Source organism: Emericellopsis atlantica (genome assembly GCF_019669845.1).
Source record: "Emericellopsis atlantica unplaced genomic scaffold F5Z01scaffold_35, whole genome shotgun sequence".
Lineage (NCBI taxonomy): Eukaryota > Fungi > Ascomycota > Sordariomycetes > Hypocreales > Bionectriaceae > Emericellopsis > Emericellopsis atlantica.
In genome coordinates, this window is record NW_025764737.1 from 46376 (window position 1) to 61996 (window position 15621).

Consider the following 15621-nt stretch of genomic DNA (forward strand, 5'->3'; position numbering starts at 1 on the left):
AGTGTCCTCTCTCAATCTACAGGAGACGCGGGCGAGTGATCAGGGCCATGGTGCACGACGTTGTCGCCTGGCCTTCTCTTGCCGGATCGAACGTTCAATGTGGAGGCACATGGCACGACATGCCATCCGCGGTCTCTAGCTGCCCATGGCCGAATCTCGTAGCCTGGCGCCTCCCTCGTCGTCGTCGTCGCCGTCCCAAAAGGGGTCCACTTCCGGCGCGCTCGTTGCCTGCACGGGCTTATCCAGGTTGACGCCTCCGTCCGCTTTGTCTTCGTCGTCCTCGGCAGGTCCATACCGATCGGACCACAGCTTCCTCAAAACTTGGTATAAGAATCGGTACTGTATATCGCTCTGCACCATTCCCTTTCTCTGCTCGCGGAGTTCCTGCACCGTGTCGTAGATGAGATCTGGCTTGCTGGGCTGGGATGATGCATTCCCGTCAACGGGTGGATCATAGAGTGCGCCCACGTCGAGCTCCCTCAAGAGATGTTCCAGTGCGATAAAGGTGCCTGTGCGACCGACACCTGCGCTGCAATGGATCACACGTGGTCCGTTAGGCGAACTGTGCTCCCGAGACAGCCTCATGAGCTCAAAGAAGCTGTCGAGGTCGTCGTCTGCAGGCACACCAAAATCAGGCCAGCTTCGATACCAGAAATGCCATATAGTCCGCGGCTCCTTCTCACCCTCGACATGAAGCGAGAGCTTCCGCTTCTCGATCGCGCCACCATGCAGCTGCTCGACTGATTCATACTTGAGGGTGGCACCCCACCCGTCTTCCCAGGCATCCTCGCCGTTGAGATCCCACTCGGACCCCTCTTCGCCCTCTGGAAAGTACTGGTTGCATTTGACCATGCCGCCCTCATTATTGCTCGTTAGCTGCACAATGACACTGGGCGACTTGACTTGCTCCGCAATCATCCGCCAGACGTAGGGTATCGACGGCTCCGTTGGGCCCTGCATTGCAATGTATCGTAGCGGCGGTCGCGCATTCCCAGGTGGAGGACGAACGGTGATCAGCGACGCGTTGACATAATCGAGGTGTCCGTCCGGCACCCGTAGTTTTACGCGGTTGTGGTTCCAGGGCTTGATGTTGACGTATCGATCCATGAGTCCCCTCTCTTTTACGTCCGTTTGCTTAAACGACCCCCATCTCCATTCGTGGTGGGGGTGGTTCGCCTGGCCTTTGCTTAACCTGATCCTCTCGTCCCAGTTGAGGTCTTCGAATTTCAGGTCGATGGCTGCCGTTGTTAGCTGTGTGCCCATTTTTCCGGTGAGCTCGACGTACCTTCTTTCTCCAGATTTAGGAATGACGGCATGACGGGACCCGGGTCGCTGGGCTCTTCCATGTCCGTGTCCGCGTCCCCTTTACCGTCCAGACGATCCCGCGGCTTGGCCCCGTTGCTCTTCACCTTGACACCGTCCTGGCGGGTGGCGGGAGGCTCTCCCAAGCCCGAATCCGCTGGCGAGCTCTCTCTAGCGCGCTTCGCCGAGGGCCGCAGCCTCAGGTTTCTAAACGGCGACTTCTTGCCGGACGGGTTCGTGTGTTCTTTCTGCAGCCAGCTCTTCTTCCCCAGGCTGTCCGCCGGCTTGCCCGTGCTGCTAGGACTTGCATTGTGAGAGGTTGTTGGCCGTGAAGATGCTTCGACCATCTGCACCGGGACGCCAGCGCCTACGCCCACAGCGCTGCTGCTCAGTGCGCTCTCGGTCGTGTCGGTGCTGGTTCGTTCGACGCTGGTCTCGATGGCTGGCGGTTTCGGTTTGCGTCGAAGCTTGGGGAGCTTGTCCATCGTCGGGTCGGGGGAAATGTGAAGGGCCCTGTCGAGTGACAGACAGGATGTGGGGGAGCTACCGTAGCCGTTGGGGATCGCGCAGCTCCGCAGAATTGGAGGGGGGAGACGAAGTTAGAAATTCATATGGTACAGGGTATGAACGAGGGCGACGCCGGTTTCGAAAGATGACTAGAGGGACAGTGGGTCGAAGAAAGAATGCGCATAGGGCTTGTGAGAATGAAAAGTGAAGAATTCGAGCGAGTGCTCGAGGTCGGAGTCCCGGTGTGTTGTTGATGGGCGGGCGGTCGTACCTCCAGATCCCAGTCCGGGACATGGATCCGCACTGTAGGGTGAGGTGCATCATGGGTTGGGCAGGCACGCGCCAGGCTGCCTGGTCGGGTGCTAACTGCTCAGCTAGCGGCGGCCGTTAGTGACTGCCAACTGGGGCGGGTACAGGTCCAGTCTCCAGTTCAGCTGCCTGCGCCCTGCAGGCGTCAAGTTGACCACCGCCATCAATAAACCGACACAGGCAAGCAGCCTCTGCCTGAGACACTGACAATCGACAAAACCTAAAGTACGTATCCGTACCTTAGTGCAAGACAGCGCGAACGAATCTTGTGCTCATTTCATGGCCTTGGACCTTTGAGAGACGACAAGTCATAAGCACCTGCCCTGCCCCCGTCGTGATGAAATCATGAATGAGACTTGCGGAGGACCCATGCCCCATAGTAGTATGACCTCAGTGGCAGAGGACACACCATTTCCTCTGCTCCAAGTCCCTCGCAGCTGAAGACTGCCACATCAGGTGCAGAATTTAGAACGAACAACAGATATTCCAATTAGTCAGTGGAATGCTCTGAGCGAACAGCTAGTCCACTGACCTTGCCTGTATCTTTTGGCATCTTCTCATGTCAAACTGGACGACCCTGGCGAGGAGCTGGCCAAGAACTACTACTGCTGAAACCCTGTCCATGACCACGTGCCGATATTGGGGATTCCACGTGGAAATTAGATGGTATCTTGGATTATTTGAAGTAATTAAACATGCGTAATTATATAACCAATGCCTGTGATCGCGGGTAGTAGTATACAGCAGGCCTCACAGCCCAAATGTACACTGTCTTGATGTTACACGGGGAGCCCATCACCGACCGTATTGTTACACAGACGAGTAGACACCCGTCACGTAGCGCCCGCACTCGACCTTCTGCTCGAGCGTGACCTTGCGCCCCTTGCCGCCCTCTCCCAGACGAGCCGTCTCGCGCGGCGTCAAGGCCAGCCTGTGCCTCTCCCCTTTGCGTCCCTTGTCAGAGTCGCCCTGCCCTCCATCCAGAGGCCCAATGTACACGGGCGCGTTCTGATTGCTTCGCTTGCCGGTGCCCAGCTGGTAGTGCTCATTGCCGCCCCAGAACACGACGTCCGCGCCCCAGTTGACATCGTTGTCCCCGCGGGCGCGGCGCGCTACGGACGTTTCGGTCACATTGTCCATGATGGCGGCGCAGTGCGTCGCGCCCACGCTGACGGACTTGAGCTTGATGGGCATTAACTTGTTCGTGCTCTCGTCAAACTCAAACAGAGACGACAAGGCTTTGACCTTGGTCGGCCCCTGGGACACGTGTGTCCATCGACCCGTGCCCAATGAACCGTACACGCCTTGGCCAGCGGCCCAGAAGTCGGTCGTGATCCCAGGCATCCTCCTGGCGGGCGCGGCCGACTTTGTGGAGGCAGCGTCCTGGGAAGCCTCAGAATCCACGGTGAAGTACAGGTTATTGCCGCCGGCCATGATGCCGGTCACCCTGGGTGTGAGCCCAATGCCCTTGTACAATTTGTTAATGGGCAGGATTGTCGGCGTGGTGATAAATGACTCGGAAAGATCGACCTCACAGCCGAGCTGCCCGTAGAGATTGTCGCCAAAAGTGAAGATTCTGCCAACATTGTCTAGAACAGCCGAATGATAGTCGCCAGTGGCAATCTGAGTGGCCTTGAAGCCTTTCAGGGCGCTTATTTCGTGCGGCTGGTCATAGTGTCCCTTGGGTCTCGTCTCCCATGTCAGTCCAGGGATGCCCATCTGGCCCTTGGCCGGGAAATCCGAGCTGCTCGAAGCAGCAGCAAAGACCCGGCCGCTCGACGTCAAGAGGAGGCAGTGATCCAGGCCGCTGCTGATATCAGTGACCTTCTCGCCCCAACCGAGACCACCGGGAGTGATATCTCGTAGGCTGGGCGCTGCTTGGCCAGAGCTCCACAGCGACCACGAGCTCTTGCCCGGCTGCTTGAACAGACCGCCCAAGTCGTCCCGGGACGAAGGAATGGCATAGACGGTGCCGTTCCTGGACAGGGCAATAATGCGATCCGACGACACGTCGATCTTGGCCAGGTCCTTGCCCTTGATCGTGACGACTGGTGACGGGTCGGTATTAGAAAACCCTAGGCCCCATTGAACAAGATCACCCTTCTCGTTGATAGCGGCGCCAAAGGCCTGTGTGAGCTTGAGGTCACGCAGGAGCTGGTCGTCGAAGAACTTGAGCCGGCGCGGCAGCTTGACGTACTTGTCCTTGGACTCGGGGTCCACGACCTGACCAACGTTGGATCCCCACACGTACACCCCGGGATGCTCCCAGCTCTTCTGCACCTGGAGATGCTGCGAGCTGAGGAGCTCGCGATTCTCCTCGGCAGACCGCGCAATCTTCCTCGGCTTCTCAAACTCTGGTTGCGCCTTGGGGATCTCCATGGGCGCATTGTCACCCATAAAGATCTCCTTTAGCGTAGGGTAGTAGTAGGAACCGGCGGCCGCCGCTCCAAAGGTGACACCGTAGCCGATGAACCTGGCTGCACTCGGACCACTGGACGGCTGAGGAGGGTGAGGAGGTGGAGGCGGAGGCGCGCTGCTGGCATGTCGGGACCATTGCCTTGACCGTAGCGATCGGAGGGCAGTCCTCCTTACAGCTGTCTGTGAAGCATTCATCCTGTGATTTGATCCAAGTCCAAGCTGATATTCGATGCGGCTGTGAGGGACTGGAGGAGTGAGTCTTGAAGCTCGACTCGTGAGGTCATCCAAAAGAAAAGGGAGAATTGGGATTGGCCGCTGGAGCTTTCTTTCAGACAGACCCCTGCCGCCCGCCGTCGGGGTCCTACTGTGCCCACTTCTCCAATGCGCCCCGCCAAAGCTCCCGCAGTCGGCAGTCGGATGCTCATTTCTCCGCTTGATTTCGACCTCCAAGGAGCTGACTGGAGCTCCAGTCCATTGAGTGTCTGGCGTGTTCCTCCAGCTGGTCGCAAATCGCCAGTCGCAGCCACCATGTACGACGACTCTTGGTATAGCTTTGTCGACCACTCCAACCCCAACCGATCGACGCCCAGCGCACAAGGGCCGGGACATCGACGAAGCCAGTCGCTACTGCAGCAGCCAAATGTTGGTCTCCATCCTCCCATCGCGGGGCATTGAATCAGTATCCAGGGATACTAAAACTACTGGATAGGGGACCGTCACCACGCCCGGCGAAGCGGCCCAGAAGCTCGAGAATGTGTACGAAGACATTGAGAACACCAATACGCCACCCGAGCCGACCCTGACTCGAAGAGCAGCATCGTATTCTGATTTCTACCATGTGGTGAAAGCGCAGCTGTCGAAAGATGTGTCCCTGAAGAAAAAGAAGGCACCCAAGAAGAACAGGCGGTGGGAGAGTCTCGCGCTGTGCGAAAAGTCGGTAGCACGTCTACACCAGAGTCAAGGGTTGGATCTGTACCAGCCTGCGCTCGAGGAGAAGCTACTTCAGGCTAGCCAGGAAGACTACTTGCTGTACCGCGACCAGCTGGTGTTAACGGAGCGCCACCTCACTGGGCTGGTCGACGACGCCAATTCGACGCTGGATATCCTGGCCACTATGTCGAACTCGTTCAAGTCTGTCGAGACGCAGACGTCGTCCTTCCGTTCGCAGTGCGAGGACCTCCTGACGGAGCAAAGGCGACTAGAGAAGCTGGCAGATGACGTGGGCACAGACCTGCACTACTACGCCTACCTCGAAACCGCGACGCGCCGACTCAATGCGCCCGGGGCGAGTCGGCTGGTGGAAGATGATGATTTCGGCGACATGGTGTCCAACATTGATGCTTGCGTTGTCTTCATGGGGGAACATGTCAGTGTGCTGCATGGGGCGCCCGGACCAAGGCTAACGCGAAGTAGGAAAAGTACCGTGATCGCGACACGTACCTGGCCCGCTACCAAGCTCTGCTGACCAAGGCACTGCATCTCCTGGATCACGGGTTCACCGCGAGGCTGGACAAGATCATGTCGGAAATGGGTCGACAAATAGCGGCGACGCAATCGGACGCGGCGAGACACGCTTTGGCGTATGGCCGCTTCGAGGAGATGATTATGGACACCTACTCTTTGGTGCCCAATATCCAAAAGGTGGTACGAAGGGCCTTTGATCAATGGGGCAGACCAGTAGTCTCTTCGCGCGATCTCTCAACGTACACGGTTGCTGCCGGCAACATGTTCCAGGTCTATCTCACAACCAGAGATCGACACCTCAAGACCATGGTGCAGCATGACATTGACGAGTACAAAAGGGAGGTCAAGAGCTTGTCGGTGGAGACAGCCTCGCGCAATTACATCAAGCAGTGCTTTGAGCAGCTATACAACGAAGACAACTTGTTCACCCGGGTATTCAGTGTCGAGCCCACATGGAGCTCTGCGCCCGAGTCGGCGTTCCAGACCGTCAAGGCTGTCAACACCACAATGGTGCACCCTGGCCATCTTGCACCGCTAGGCACCCTCCTGGAGCAGAATCTCAAGGTGTCGCAGCTCAAGACCGTGTGCAACATTGTGGGCTGGCTGGCCAACGAGTACTCGGTGGCCGAAGTCGAGGATGAAGAATCCCCCTTCTTCCGCAGAAGCAAGGAATACGCTGCGCAGCTCCTCGTGTGGCACCTTTGGCCCCTTACCGATGGCGCCTTTGAGGCGGAGATCAACAAGTCGATCACGAGGACTACGATACAAGACAACACTCTGACAATTGGCCCTGTTGAAGGGGGTACATCGTCATCAAACGCGCATGTCCTGGTCAAAAAGGCCATTGAGCTGCTGTCCATGTTCGACCAGGCGATGCCCAAAGAAAGATCTGTAAGTCTGCCGAATCCCTCCTGTAGAGCCTTGACGCTGACCAACCCACAGTCCAAAGACAGCCCGGTCGTCTTCAAGATTGTCCGCGAGACGATCCAGATCCTGCAAAAGGCAGAGTCGAGGATACGCTCCATCAAGAACGGCACCGACCCTGACCTCTTCATGATCAAGAACCTTCTCATCATCAAGAACGAGCTGCTTTCGCTGGAGATTGGCGACATCCGCGGCCACGCCGCCTCTATGCAGCACTTTGGCCAGATCTGGGACACGCTGAGCCCTTCCAACTGGGTCAGCTTCTTCGGCAGCGTCATTGGCGGCTCGCTCTGGTCCCGCGGCGGCGGCGCACCGACCGTAACGGCCAAGACGCTCACGCTGGAAGACATGAGCGAGCAGCTCGACGAGTTGCTGCGCCAGTCCATCCACGCGTTCGCCAACCGCTGGGCGACGCTCACCAACGACGCGAAGGCTCGCAAGACGGGTGTCAAACCCATAGCCAAGGTCGAGAGCGAGCTGGAGACGATATTGACAACGGCTTTTAGCAACCAGCCAGAGGTCATTGAGAAGCTACAGGAAGCCATCGAGCTGAGCGCGCAAGCGCAAAACGACGCCAAGGATGGCAAGAAAGGGGCGAGGCGTTATTGAACGAGCGTAGTAGCATCGTGTACAAATTCGTCAATTCAATGTACGAAGCGACGGGTGTGTGTGACTCATTCTAACTCAACTTGATTTCTGCCACTGTAGCCTTGTTTCTTGTTCAATCGTTCTCACAATCATAGCAGGCGTCAGCACTCCGAAGGAGCCGTGGTAGCCTGGCACGTGAACCAAATACAGCATTCAGGCACCAGGCTTCCCCGTGAAATGCCAAGTGCAGCCGCGTGCACGAGTGGTTGCCGCCAGGTCTAGTGCTTACACCTCTAGGCTGTGATTCTCATCATTTATACAACACCTTTCCTGACTATTCAGCCATCTGTTCTCCATCAAAGCCCGTCATCCGTCACACTCACCAACATGGACGACATCGCCCCCTACGTGCCCGAAAGCGGCCCCCACAAGACCTATCGGGGCAACTGCCACTGCGCCGCCTCTGTCTACGAGGTGAGCATGCCTGAGGTCAAGGAGGTGGAGGTGTGCAATTGCAGCATCTGCGCGCGCAAGGGGTACATGATGGTGTGGCCCTCGCGGGAAGACTTCAAGGTCATCAAGGGCAGCGTTGATGCGTTGGCGGGTTACACGTTTGGGTCTGGTATCGTCGAGCACAAGGTACGCCCACTTTCTGGTGGACAGAAAGACTCTCCGACTCGTATTGACTTTTGCAGTTTTGCAAGATCTGCGGGATAGCCGTCATAGGCTTGGGCCATGGCGTGCCCAAGGGATATGAGTTTGGCATCAATGTGAGTAGTCGTGAGCAGCGGAGTGATATTCACCGCTAAGGAGGACAGGCGCGCACTTTCCAGGACTTTGAAGGGTGGCAGATGAAGCAGAGAGCGTAAGTGGCACGGGAAAGAAAGCATCAAACGTTGCTCACGCCTTACACAGCGTGAATGGGAAGAAATTAGGCAAGGCGTACGACCCGCCAGTACACAAAGGCCCTCTTCCACAAGTCGAAATCGAAGGCGGCGTCCTGACCACCGGAAGCTGCCACTGCGGCAGGGTCACGGTCGCCGTCCATAGCAAGCCCCTTGACGAGACGTATGATAGCCAGATTGCCGAATGCAACTGCAGCATTTGCGAACGTGTAAGTCATGCCTCTTTATTCTACGCGTATGGCAGCTAATGGTCTTCTGAGGGCGCGTACATCTGGATGTACCCCAAAACCGAGCAAGTGGTCCTCCATGCGGAGAATCCTGAAGACATCTCCTCGTATAACTTTGGCCGGGGAATCATCGACAAGACCTTCTGCCGCCACTGTGGCGTGCACATGACCAACAGGTACAGGCCTCCCACGGAGGAATGGCTGGCTAATGCCAGTGACTTTGACAAGCAGTGGGTGCCCGCGGCCAAGGCGAATCACAATGTGAACGTCAGGGTGTTGCACGGCGTCGATTTGAGTAAGCTCAACATTACGCGAAGCACCATGGCCAAGTCGCTGCCGCCATTCTATGGGAATCCATGAGAGGCAGCGTTTGAGGATATCTTGACACGGCGAGGGCGGGAGACCGATCCTTGGACGACACTCAGTCTAGGACTTGAATATGGGGGAATGATGTAGACTCAATACCTAGATAGGCGTGATCTTCCAACTTCAGTTGGCTGAATCTGGTTGATCCGCAGTCCTGCTCTTTCTCAAGTGGCCCTCCTCTTCAATTCTCTCCATCAACTTCGCCGCGAGATTGCGCTCATCCTCAGTTGCCTCGGCCATGATTCTCAGACTAGCCATCAGAAACCTCTTCTTGAATACCTGCCAGAGATCCTCATCAGCGGCTCCCCCAGTTCCAGGTTTCGGAAAGAAAGGGTCGTTTTTGAAAAACGCCTCGCAGGCTCGCTCAATACCTGCTTCATCCATAGTAAGTGGTCGGCAACAGTCAAAGTCTAGGATCCACATGCAGTGGGTGCCCAAGTATTCCGACTGAAAGGCGGATGGAGAGTCGACCTTCCGCGGAGGTGCTAGCACAAACTCGACGTCGTTTGCGTCAATGCGGGCACCCCAGTGCATCATCGCGAGAGCGTCTGCCATAGTCTCGGCGTAGGACGTGGTATCCAAACCGAGTGCCTCCATCTGGTCGAGATGGAGAGGAACATTGCGAAGGCTGAAGCGTTGAAAACGTGATGTGCTTGGTGACTGTTGCTTGTGGCGACGTCGTCGTCCAAGATATGGTCGAATTAGGCAGGCATTGTCGTCGGCGTTATTCTTCACAAATTCAGCGAGCGTAGTGTTGCCAACGCAGAAGAGGTCCGCGATTTTGTCGCTAATCCGTCTTGGTACTTTCGGGATGCGCTCCGAAATGAGCGCTCGGCATGCAGTGTAGCCAGCCGGAAATTGTTGGAGGCGCGGTTGCCACCAGGCATCAGTTGGTTGGATCAGCTCGTGACATTGAGGTATCGACAGAGGCGTCGAGGGAGGGTGTCGATGTGCGCTCTGAAGAACCCGCATGTGCATTTCGTAGTCATTGGTGACTGATCGCCCAGGCGCGCCGTCTTCGCGTTTAATGGCGGAGTTTTCGTCTTGGTGGCCTTCGAGAGACCAGACACTACCGCAAAAGCCCTTTCCAATGCAGCGGTATTGGGTGGCGTAATCCGGCATGCTGAATGATATCGGGTGCTTGAATCGTAGCTGTATTTTTGTTCGTTTTATTGGTTGAAAATTTAGTACATGATTTAGACAGGCTACCTAATATATATGTGATAAATAAGTGAGCTAGCTAGCTCGTGAGGCCAGAACAGCCATCGTCGAGAAATAAGGTATTAACCTTAAGCTAACCGCTAGTGCTCCGTCTTCACCACCAAGCGATGCTTCGTTCCCTGGTTTCAGGCAGTCTCGAGAATCACTAGACCAAAAGCTTGTCGCCTTAATTAAGCCAACTTGTGGCACAACGCAACAGAAATGACACGAGTGATGAGTCTGAATGACTTTCCCGAGAATGATGCCAAGATGTTGAATTATGCCAAGACATTAGCAAGTCTTGGGGTAGCGCTACGGCAGGGACGATCCGGATCTGAGGGCCCCGCTGCTCCCCTTTCCGAAATGCCTGTCGCATTGCCAACCCCGTTTGTCGCTTCTGGAATCTGGATCATAAGGTGCATGTCGCTCGCTCCAGTCCCTTGCATTTCCGACCGCTCTCTTTGACCTTCTCCAGTCGCTCTGTTGGGGGGAACCCTATTTCTCAAAGGCTATCTTAGTTAACAGCTGCTGCAGCCTGCTGTCCCGACACCACGCTCCGCGTATCTCGCCCAATCGTCCGCCCCGAACGATCGACTGGCCCGACAGACTCGAAGAGCGCCGTGCTCACGCGACAAGTCGAGAAGCATGCCATCTACTACGTACATTCGACACATTTGATCTTTCTCTGAACCTCACGACGGACACATTGGCAATCACCATTCATTCGCCATGTTGCCCATCCGGCGTCAGCGTCTATTGACGTTCTGCGCGGTTATCATCGTCTTCCTACTGTACCGTGTCGTCCAAAACTCATGGGACGACGCCAACTATAGCGGTCTCCGGGCTGTGTACGAGACAGGGCGGGAGAAGCTGGAGGACATTGACCCGGCCGACCAGGACGACTCCACGCCGCCCGTGGAACATGTCAAGCCCAACCCAGCCGTGCAAGAGGAGGCGAAATTGCCAGCGCACATGGACGAAAACGACAAGGCCGACTATGTTGATTCGCACAATGAATATGCCGATCAGCACGGCGAGGTGGTAGAGGACGTTAGCGTGGAGATACCGGATCTGGACGACAAGGGGGCATCCTCTGGGGACCAGGCGAAACAGGACAAACTGAGTGAACAGGAGATAGAGGCCAGCGAGGAGGTTGTACAAGGCAATGGGCAGGATCTGACGGGCGCGAACAAGGTCCTGCAGGGATCACACGATGAAGAAGGTGCGGATTTGAAAGCAACCCCCAGCAAGACTGCGCCAAATGATACAAAGGGAAGCGAACCCGAGGTGGAACTGGCGCACCCCCCCGGCGTGGCCCAAGTCAAAGCGGAAGACATTCCCGAATTCAAGAGGGTATACTGGGAGAAGCAGCCGGAGCATTTCCCAGTCCCGTCTGAGTCTATCACACCCTTGCCCAGCGGCGCGCCTAAGAAGATCCCCCAGATCCAGTATGATTTCCAGCCCGAGTCCGAGGAGCAAAAGAGTACTCGTGTCAAGAGGCAGCAGCGTGTCAAGGAGGAAATTGCTCGCAGCTGGGGTGCGTACGCCAAGTATGCCTGGATGCACGATGAGCTCTCGCCTGTCAGTGGCAAATATCGCGATCCCTTCTGCGGATGGGCCGCTACGCTGGTGGATTCTCTCGATACGCTCTGGATCGCTGGCCTGAAGAAGGAATTCGACGAAGCGGTCAAGGCTGTTGCCGACATTGATTTCACCTGGACGCCGAAAAACGACATCCCCGTCTTCGAAACGACCATTCGATACCTCGGCGGTTTGCTTGCCGCATACGACGTCAGTGGCGGGGCCGAAGGCAACCACAAGATCCTGCTCGATAAGGCTGTCGAGCTGGGCGAGATTCTCTTTGGAGTATTTGATACCCCTAATCGCATGCCTTTGCTGTACTATCAGTGGAAGCCTGAGGACGTCGCGCAACCCCGACGTGCCAGCACCAGGAGCGGCATTGCTGAGCTGGGCACTTTGTCGATGGAGTTCACACGCCTCGCGCAGCTCACCAAGGAAGACAAGTACTATGATGCCATTGACCGCATTACTAATGGTCTCGTTCAACTGTCGAAAGACGGCGTGTTGATCCCTGGACTCTTCCCAGAGAATATCGACCTGTCAGGTTGTAACAGGACTGCTACCACTCTGCGCGACGAGATCAGCAAGGCAGCACAAGCTCAACTCGCAACAGACGACGCTGCCAAGGACCCCGCCGGGTATGTCCCCGGTGAGAAGGAGGGGGTGAACCAAGAACTGGCCAGGAACAGTGTCGTTGTGGCGAAGCGCGATGAACAATCACGCACAGCGACCGATGACGAGATCAAGCGTGGCAACCCTCCATTCAAAGCAGACGGCACCACCGCTGAGTGGGATTGTGTGCCTCAGGGTCTTGTGCCCAGCGGCTATAGCATACAAACATTCCACATGGGTGGCGGTCAGGACTCTGCTTACGAGTACTTCCCCAAGGAGTACCTTTTGCTTGGAGGCCTTGAGGACAAGTACCAAAAGCTGTACGAGGACGCCGTCACTGCCACCAATGAGTGGCTCATGTTCAGGCCTATGGCTCCCGATGACTGGGATGTTCTCTTCCCCGCCAAGGTGACATTGTCCCCGGACACCGACATCCGGGCGCAGTTCGAGATCGCGCACTTGACGTGCTTCATCGGCGGCATGTATGGTCTGGGAGGCAAGATCTTCGAGCGCGAGGCCGACGTGGAAAAAGCCAAGCAACTGACCGACGGCTGCGTCTGGGCTTACCAGCTCTTCCCGTCCGGTCTGATGCCAGAATCCGCAAACGTCATACCTTGCGACTCGCTCGACAAATGCGAGTTCAACGAGACCCAGTGGTGGGACATTCTTGACCCATCCCGGGTGTGGCGCGAAGAGGAGTTGCTCCGATGGGAGGGTGAATCCAAAGAGAAGGCAGAGGAGGCTGCACATCTCAAGGCTCTGGCTGAACAAGGCGCGCCAGAGTCGGCTTCATACAAGGTAGACTCTAAGGAGGAAGCGGAAGTCGCTCGTCTGAAGGAAGCCGCCGAGCTTGAAGATTCCAAGCCAATCGAGAAGGCTGAGAAGGAATCGTTCAATGCCCTCAACGACGAGCAGGCCAAGTTGCTCGAGCAGGCCGCTCAGGAGCACACCGAGGATGAAGACTCCTACCGAGGCGCGCCGCTCAAGAAGCGAGATCCAACGCCTCCACCACCGGACGAGAGCGATGTGCCGGCCTCAAAGACAGTGCCCAAGGATAGCGCTCCGCACCACGAGACGGAACGCAAAAAGCCCCTCACCCACAAAGAGCATGTGCAGAAACGCATCAAGTCCGAGGGATTCCCCCCTGGTTTTGTTTCCATCAATGCCCGCAACTATATCCTTCGGTAAGACCCGGTACCTCCCTTCCTGCGATTGACAGTTTTCTAACCGACACAGCCCCGAGGCCATTGAATCCGTGTGGTACATGTACCGCATCACCGGCGACCCGACCTGGATGGACAAGGGGTGGACCATGTTTGAGGCCACCTTGACCGCCACCCGCACCACGATGGCCAACAGTGCCGTTGGCGACGTGACGGCCGCCAGCCCTGAGCTGCTGGATGCGATGGAGAGCTTCTGGATAGCCGAGACGCTCAAGTACTACTACTTGCTCTTCTCCGAGCCAGACGTCATCAGTCTGGATGAGTGGGTGCTCAACACCGAGGCGCACCCCTTTAAGCGCCCAACATGAGCGTGTTGCGTGAGTATAGTTGAGGTGTGAAGTGCAACAGCACGTAGAGGTGATAGCGAAAAATGGATTACTAGTCCTTTATGGGCGGCATTGAAAGGGCGTTTTGGGTTTTGCGTATGTATTGACTATTGACTGGGCCCTGTATGCTTTTGTTGGTTTATGGAAACTTAACAGCACGCGAGCACTCAAACACAAGACAGCTTTCTTTCTCTTTACATGTGGTGAATCTGATCATATTGCGTGTCCGAAATCAAAAATCCTCAATCTTTAACACTAGTACATGGCGGGCCTATACCTGCCTGTCCTCCGCATTTCCCATCCTTCATTAGATCAGATTGCATGTCCATCGTGGGCCTCAATTCCCTCGCGATAGATGCGCGGGAGCTCCGTTGGTCGTAGTGACTGACTGACCTGACCGCCAACCCAAATATCATGGAAAACGCCTGCTGAAACGCCAATGCTGATGCGACCAAACCTTTTGTTACTGTGCATTCATCCCATATACACATGTCTATCATTTGTTCATCTTGCCGATGTCCTCGTATCGTGTCGAATCTCCATCATCACGCCGCCATGTCGGCTAACACGCGTATACTCAATATCATGACCAAGAGACCAATGGTCACGACGATGAGCAAGGCGAACGAGAACCAACCGAGCACCATGGCGTCTGTGCCCACGCCAGACCTGACAGAACCGTTTCCAAAGTCTTGCGCGATGACAGAGGCGGCCACAGATGCGGTATGTTGCCAGAGGACCGAGACGAGAACGAAGATGGAGGAGATGAAGATGATAGCCAGGGCGATCTGAGACACAGGTCGGGACGGGAAAGGCTTGACGTCGCGCTCGGAGCCTTCCGAGTCTTCCTCCTCGTGCCATCCGGGGAAGGTGGCGAGAAGGATGAAGCAGATGAAGGCGAAAACGATGGCGATGATGATCAGGTAGGGGAAGACGATCATGTCCTTGAACTGCGCGGCGAGCCAGATCAGATTGAGGGGATCCTGGTCAACGGCCACCTCGTTGGCGAGGGCTGTCGCATTGTTACTGCACAGCCATGCGCCGCCGTCGGGGTTGATGCAGATGCCAAAGTAACCCACGCGAGCCTGGAGATGGGCGTCGCCCGCAATGTGGGCAATGGCCGTGTTGACATTGTAGTCGACTTGCGCGGTGTCGGGAACGGCCTCGTACTTCTTGTAGTAGAGGGAGAGCAGGAAGATGCCGGGGATCAGGGGCGATGACGATGAGCAACCGGCGAGAAGGAGTGACAATAGGATGATAGCAACCGCAATTAAGATCATCAGCATGTGGTGGTAACCAACAAATGGTACCCAGCCTGTTGGTAAGACACGTTAGCTACCCGCATTCCGATTGAATGTCTTTGAAGCTTGGGGTTATGACTTACGGAACCACCCCAATTGGAATTTTGGCATCCCGAATCTCGGCTTCCCACTGCTGCTGCTACTGCTACTGCTACTGCTGCCCATAGCAGCGGTTGTCTCTGAGCAGTGCGCTCAGACCAAACAGGCGCGAGCGGCCGTTGGGAGTTGTCGGGTTGTGATGAATAGCCCACACCCACGCTCTCGTCGATGGCGAGAGGGGTTGAGGGTGTCGGTGGAAACCTGCGCGAGCGTCTGCCAGCCAGGTGCGATACTGTCGGCTTAACTTGCTTTAGGAATGTCGAAGTCTC

At 56.2% G+C, this 15621-nt stretch overlaps 7 protein-coding genes across 7 annotated transcripts; 3 read left to right on the forward strand and 4 right to left on the reverse strand.

Moving 5' to 3' along the window:
• Positions 1-135: 135 nt before the first annotated feature.
• On the reverse strand, positions 136-1787 carry F5Z01DRAFT_629304 (protein-tyrosine phosphatase 2; the record flags this gene model as incomplete). The annotated part of the gene is made up of 3 exons (XM_046261652.1): positions 136-1238; positions 1286-1562; positions 1674-1787. The coding sequence occupies 3 exons, from the start codon at positions 1785-1787 to the stop codon at positions 136-138; spliced, it is 1494 nt and encodes a 497-aa protein (XP_046114451.1).
• A 967-nt stretch (positions 1788-2754) lies between these two features.
• On the reverse strand, positions 2755-4870 carry F5Z01DRAFT_665827 (rRNA processing protein). The gene has a single exon (XM_046264181.1). The coding sequence runs from the start codon at positions 4729-4731 to the stop codon at positions 2929-2931; it is 1803 nt and encodes a 600-aa protein (XP_046114452.1). The 5' UTR covers positions 4732-4870; the 3' UTR covers positions 2755-2928.
• Positions 4871-5064: 194 nt separating this feature from the next.
• On the forward strand, positions 5065-7533 carry F5Z01DRAFT_629211 (Sec34-like family-domain-containing protein; the record flags this gene model as incomplete). The annotated part of the gene is made up of 4 exons (XM_046261647.1): positions 5065-5178; positions 5246-5902; positions 5950-6891; positions 6943-7533. The coding sequence occupies 4 exons, from the start codon at positions 5065-5067 to the stop codon at positions 7531-7533; spliced, it is 2304 nt and encodes a 767-aa protein (XP_046114453.1).
• Positions 7534-7716: 183 nt separating this feature from the next.
• F5Z01DRAFT_357549 (glutathione-dependent formaldehyde-activating enzyme) lies at positions 7717-9069 on the forward strand. The gene is made up of 5 exons (XM_046259280.1): positions 7717-8151; positions 8208-8282; positions 8331-8377; positions 8428-8626; positions 8678-9069. Exons 1-5 carry the CDS (start codon positions 7900-7902, stop codon positions 9002-9004), a joined length of 900 nt encoding a protein of 299 aa, XP_046114454.1. The 5' UTR covers positions 7717-7899; the 3' UTR covers positions 9005-9069.
• On the reverse strand, positions 8678-10442 carry F5Z01DRAFT_665835 (zinc finger protein-domain-containing protein). The gene is made up of 2 exons (XM_046264182.1): positions 9110-10442; positions 8678-9053 (listed from the first exon to the last, which is right to left on the reverse strand). The coding sequence occupies exon 1, from the start codon at positions 10130-10132 to the stop codon at positions 9134-9136; it is 999 nt and encodes a 332-aa protein (XP_046114455.1). The 5' UTR covers positions 10133-10442; the 3' UTR covers positions 8678-9053; positions 9110-9133.
• A 392-nt stretch (positions 10443-10834) lies between these two features.
• Positions 10835-14216, forward strand: F5Z01DRAFT_357605 (class I alpha-mannosidase 1A). Its single transcript, XM_046259281.1, has 2 exons — positions 10835-13587; positions 13640-14216. Exons 1-2 carry the CDS (start codon positions 10940-10942, stop codon positions 13932-13934), a joined length of 2943 nt encoding a protein of 980 aa, XP_046114456.1. The 5' UTR covers positions 10835-10939; the 3' UTR covers positions 13935-14216.
• Positions 14217-14497: 281 nt separating this feature from the next.
• F5Z01DRAFT_677659 (Ca2+ regulator and membrane fusion protein Fig1-domain-containing protein) lies at positions 14498-15364 on the reverse strand (the record flags this gene model as incomplete). The annotated part of the gene is made up of 2 exons (XM_046265380.1): positions 14498-15267; positions 15337-15364. The coding sequence occupies 2 exons, from the start codon at positions 15362-15364 to the stop codon at positions 14498-14500; spliced, it is 798 nt and encodes a 265-aa protein (XP_046114457.1).
• Between the last annotated feature and the right edge of the window lie 257 nt (positions 15365-15621).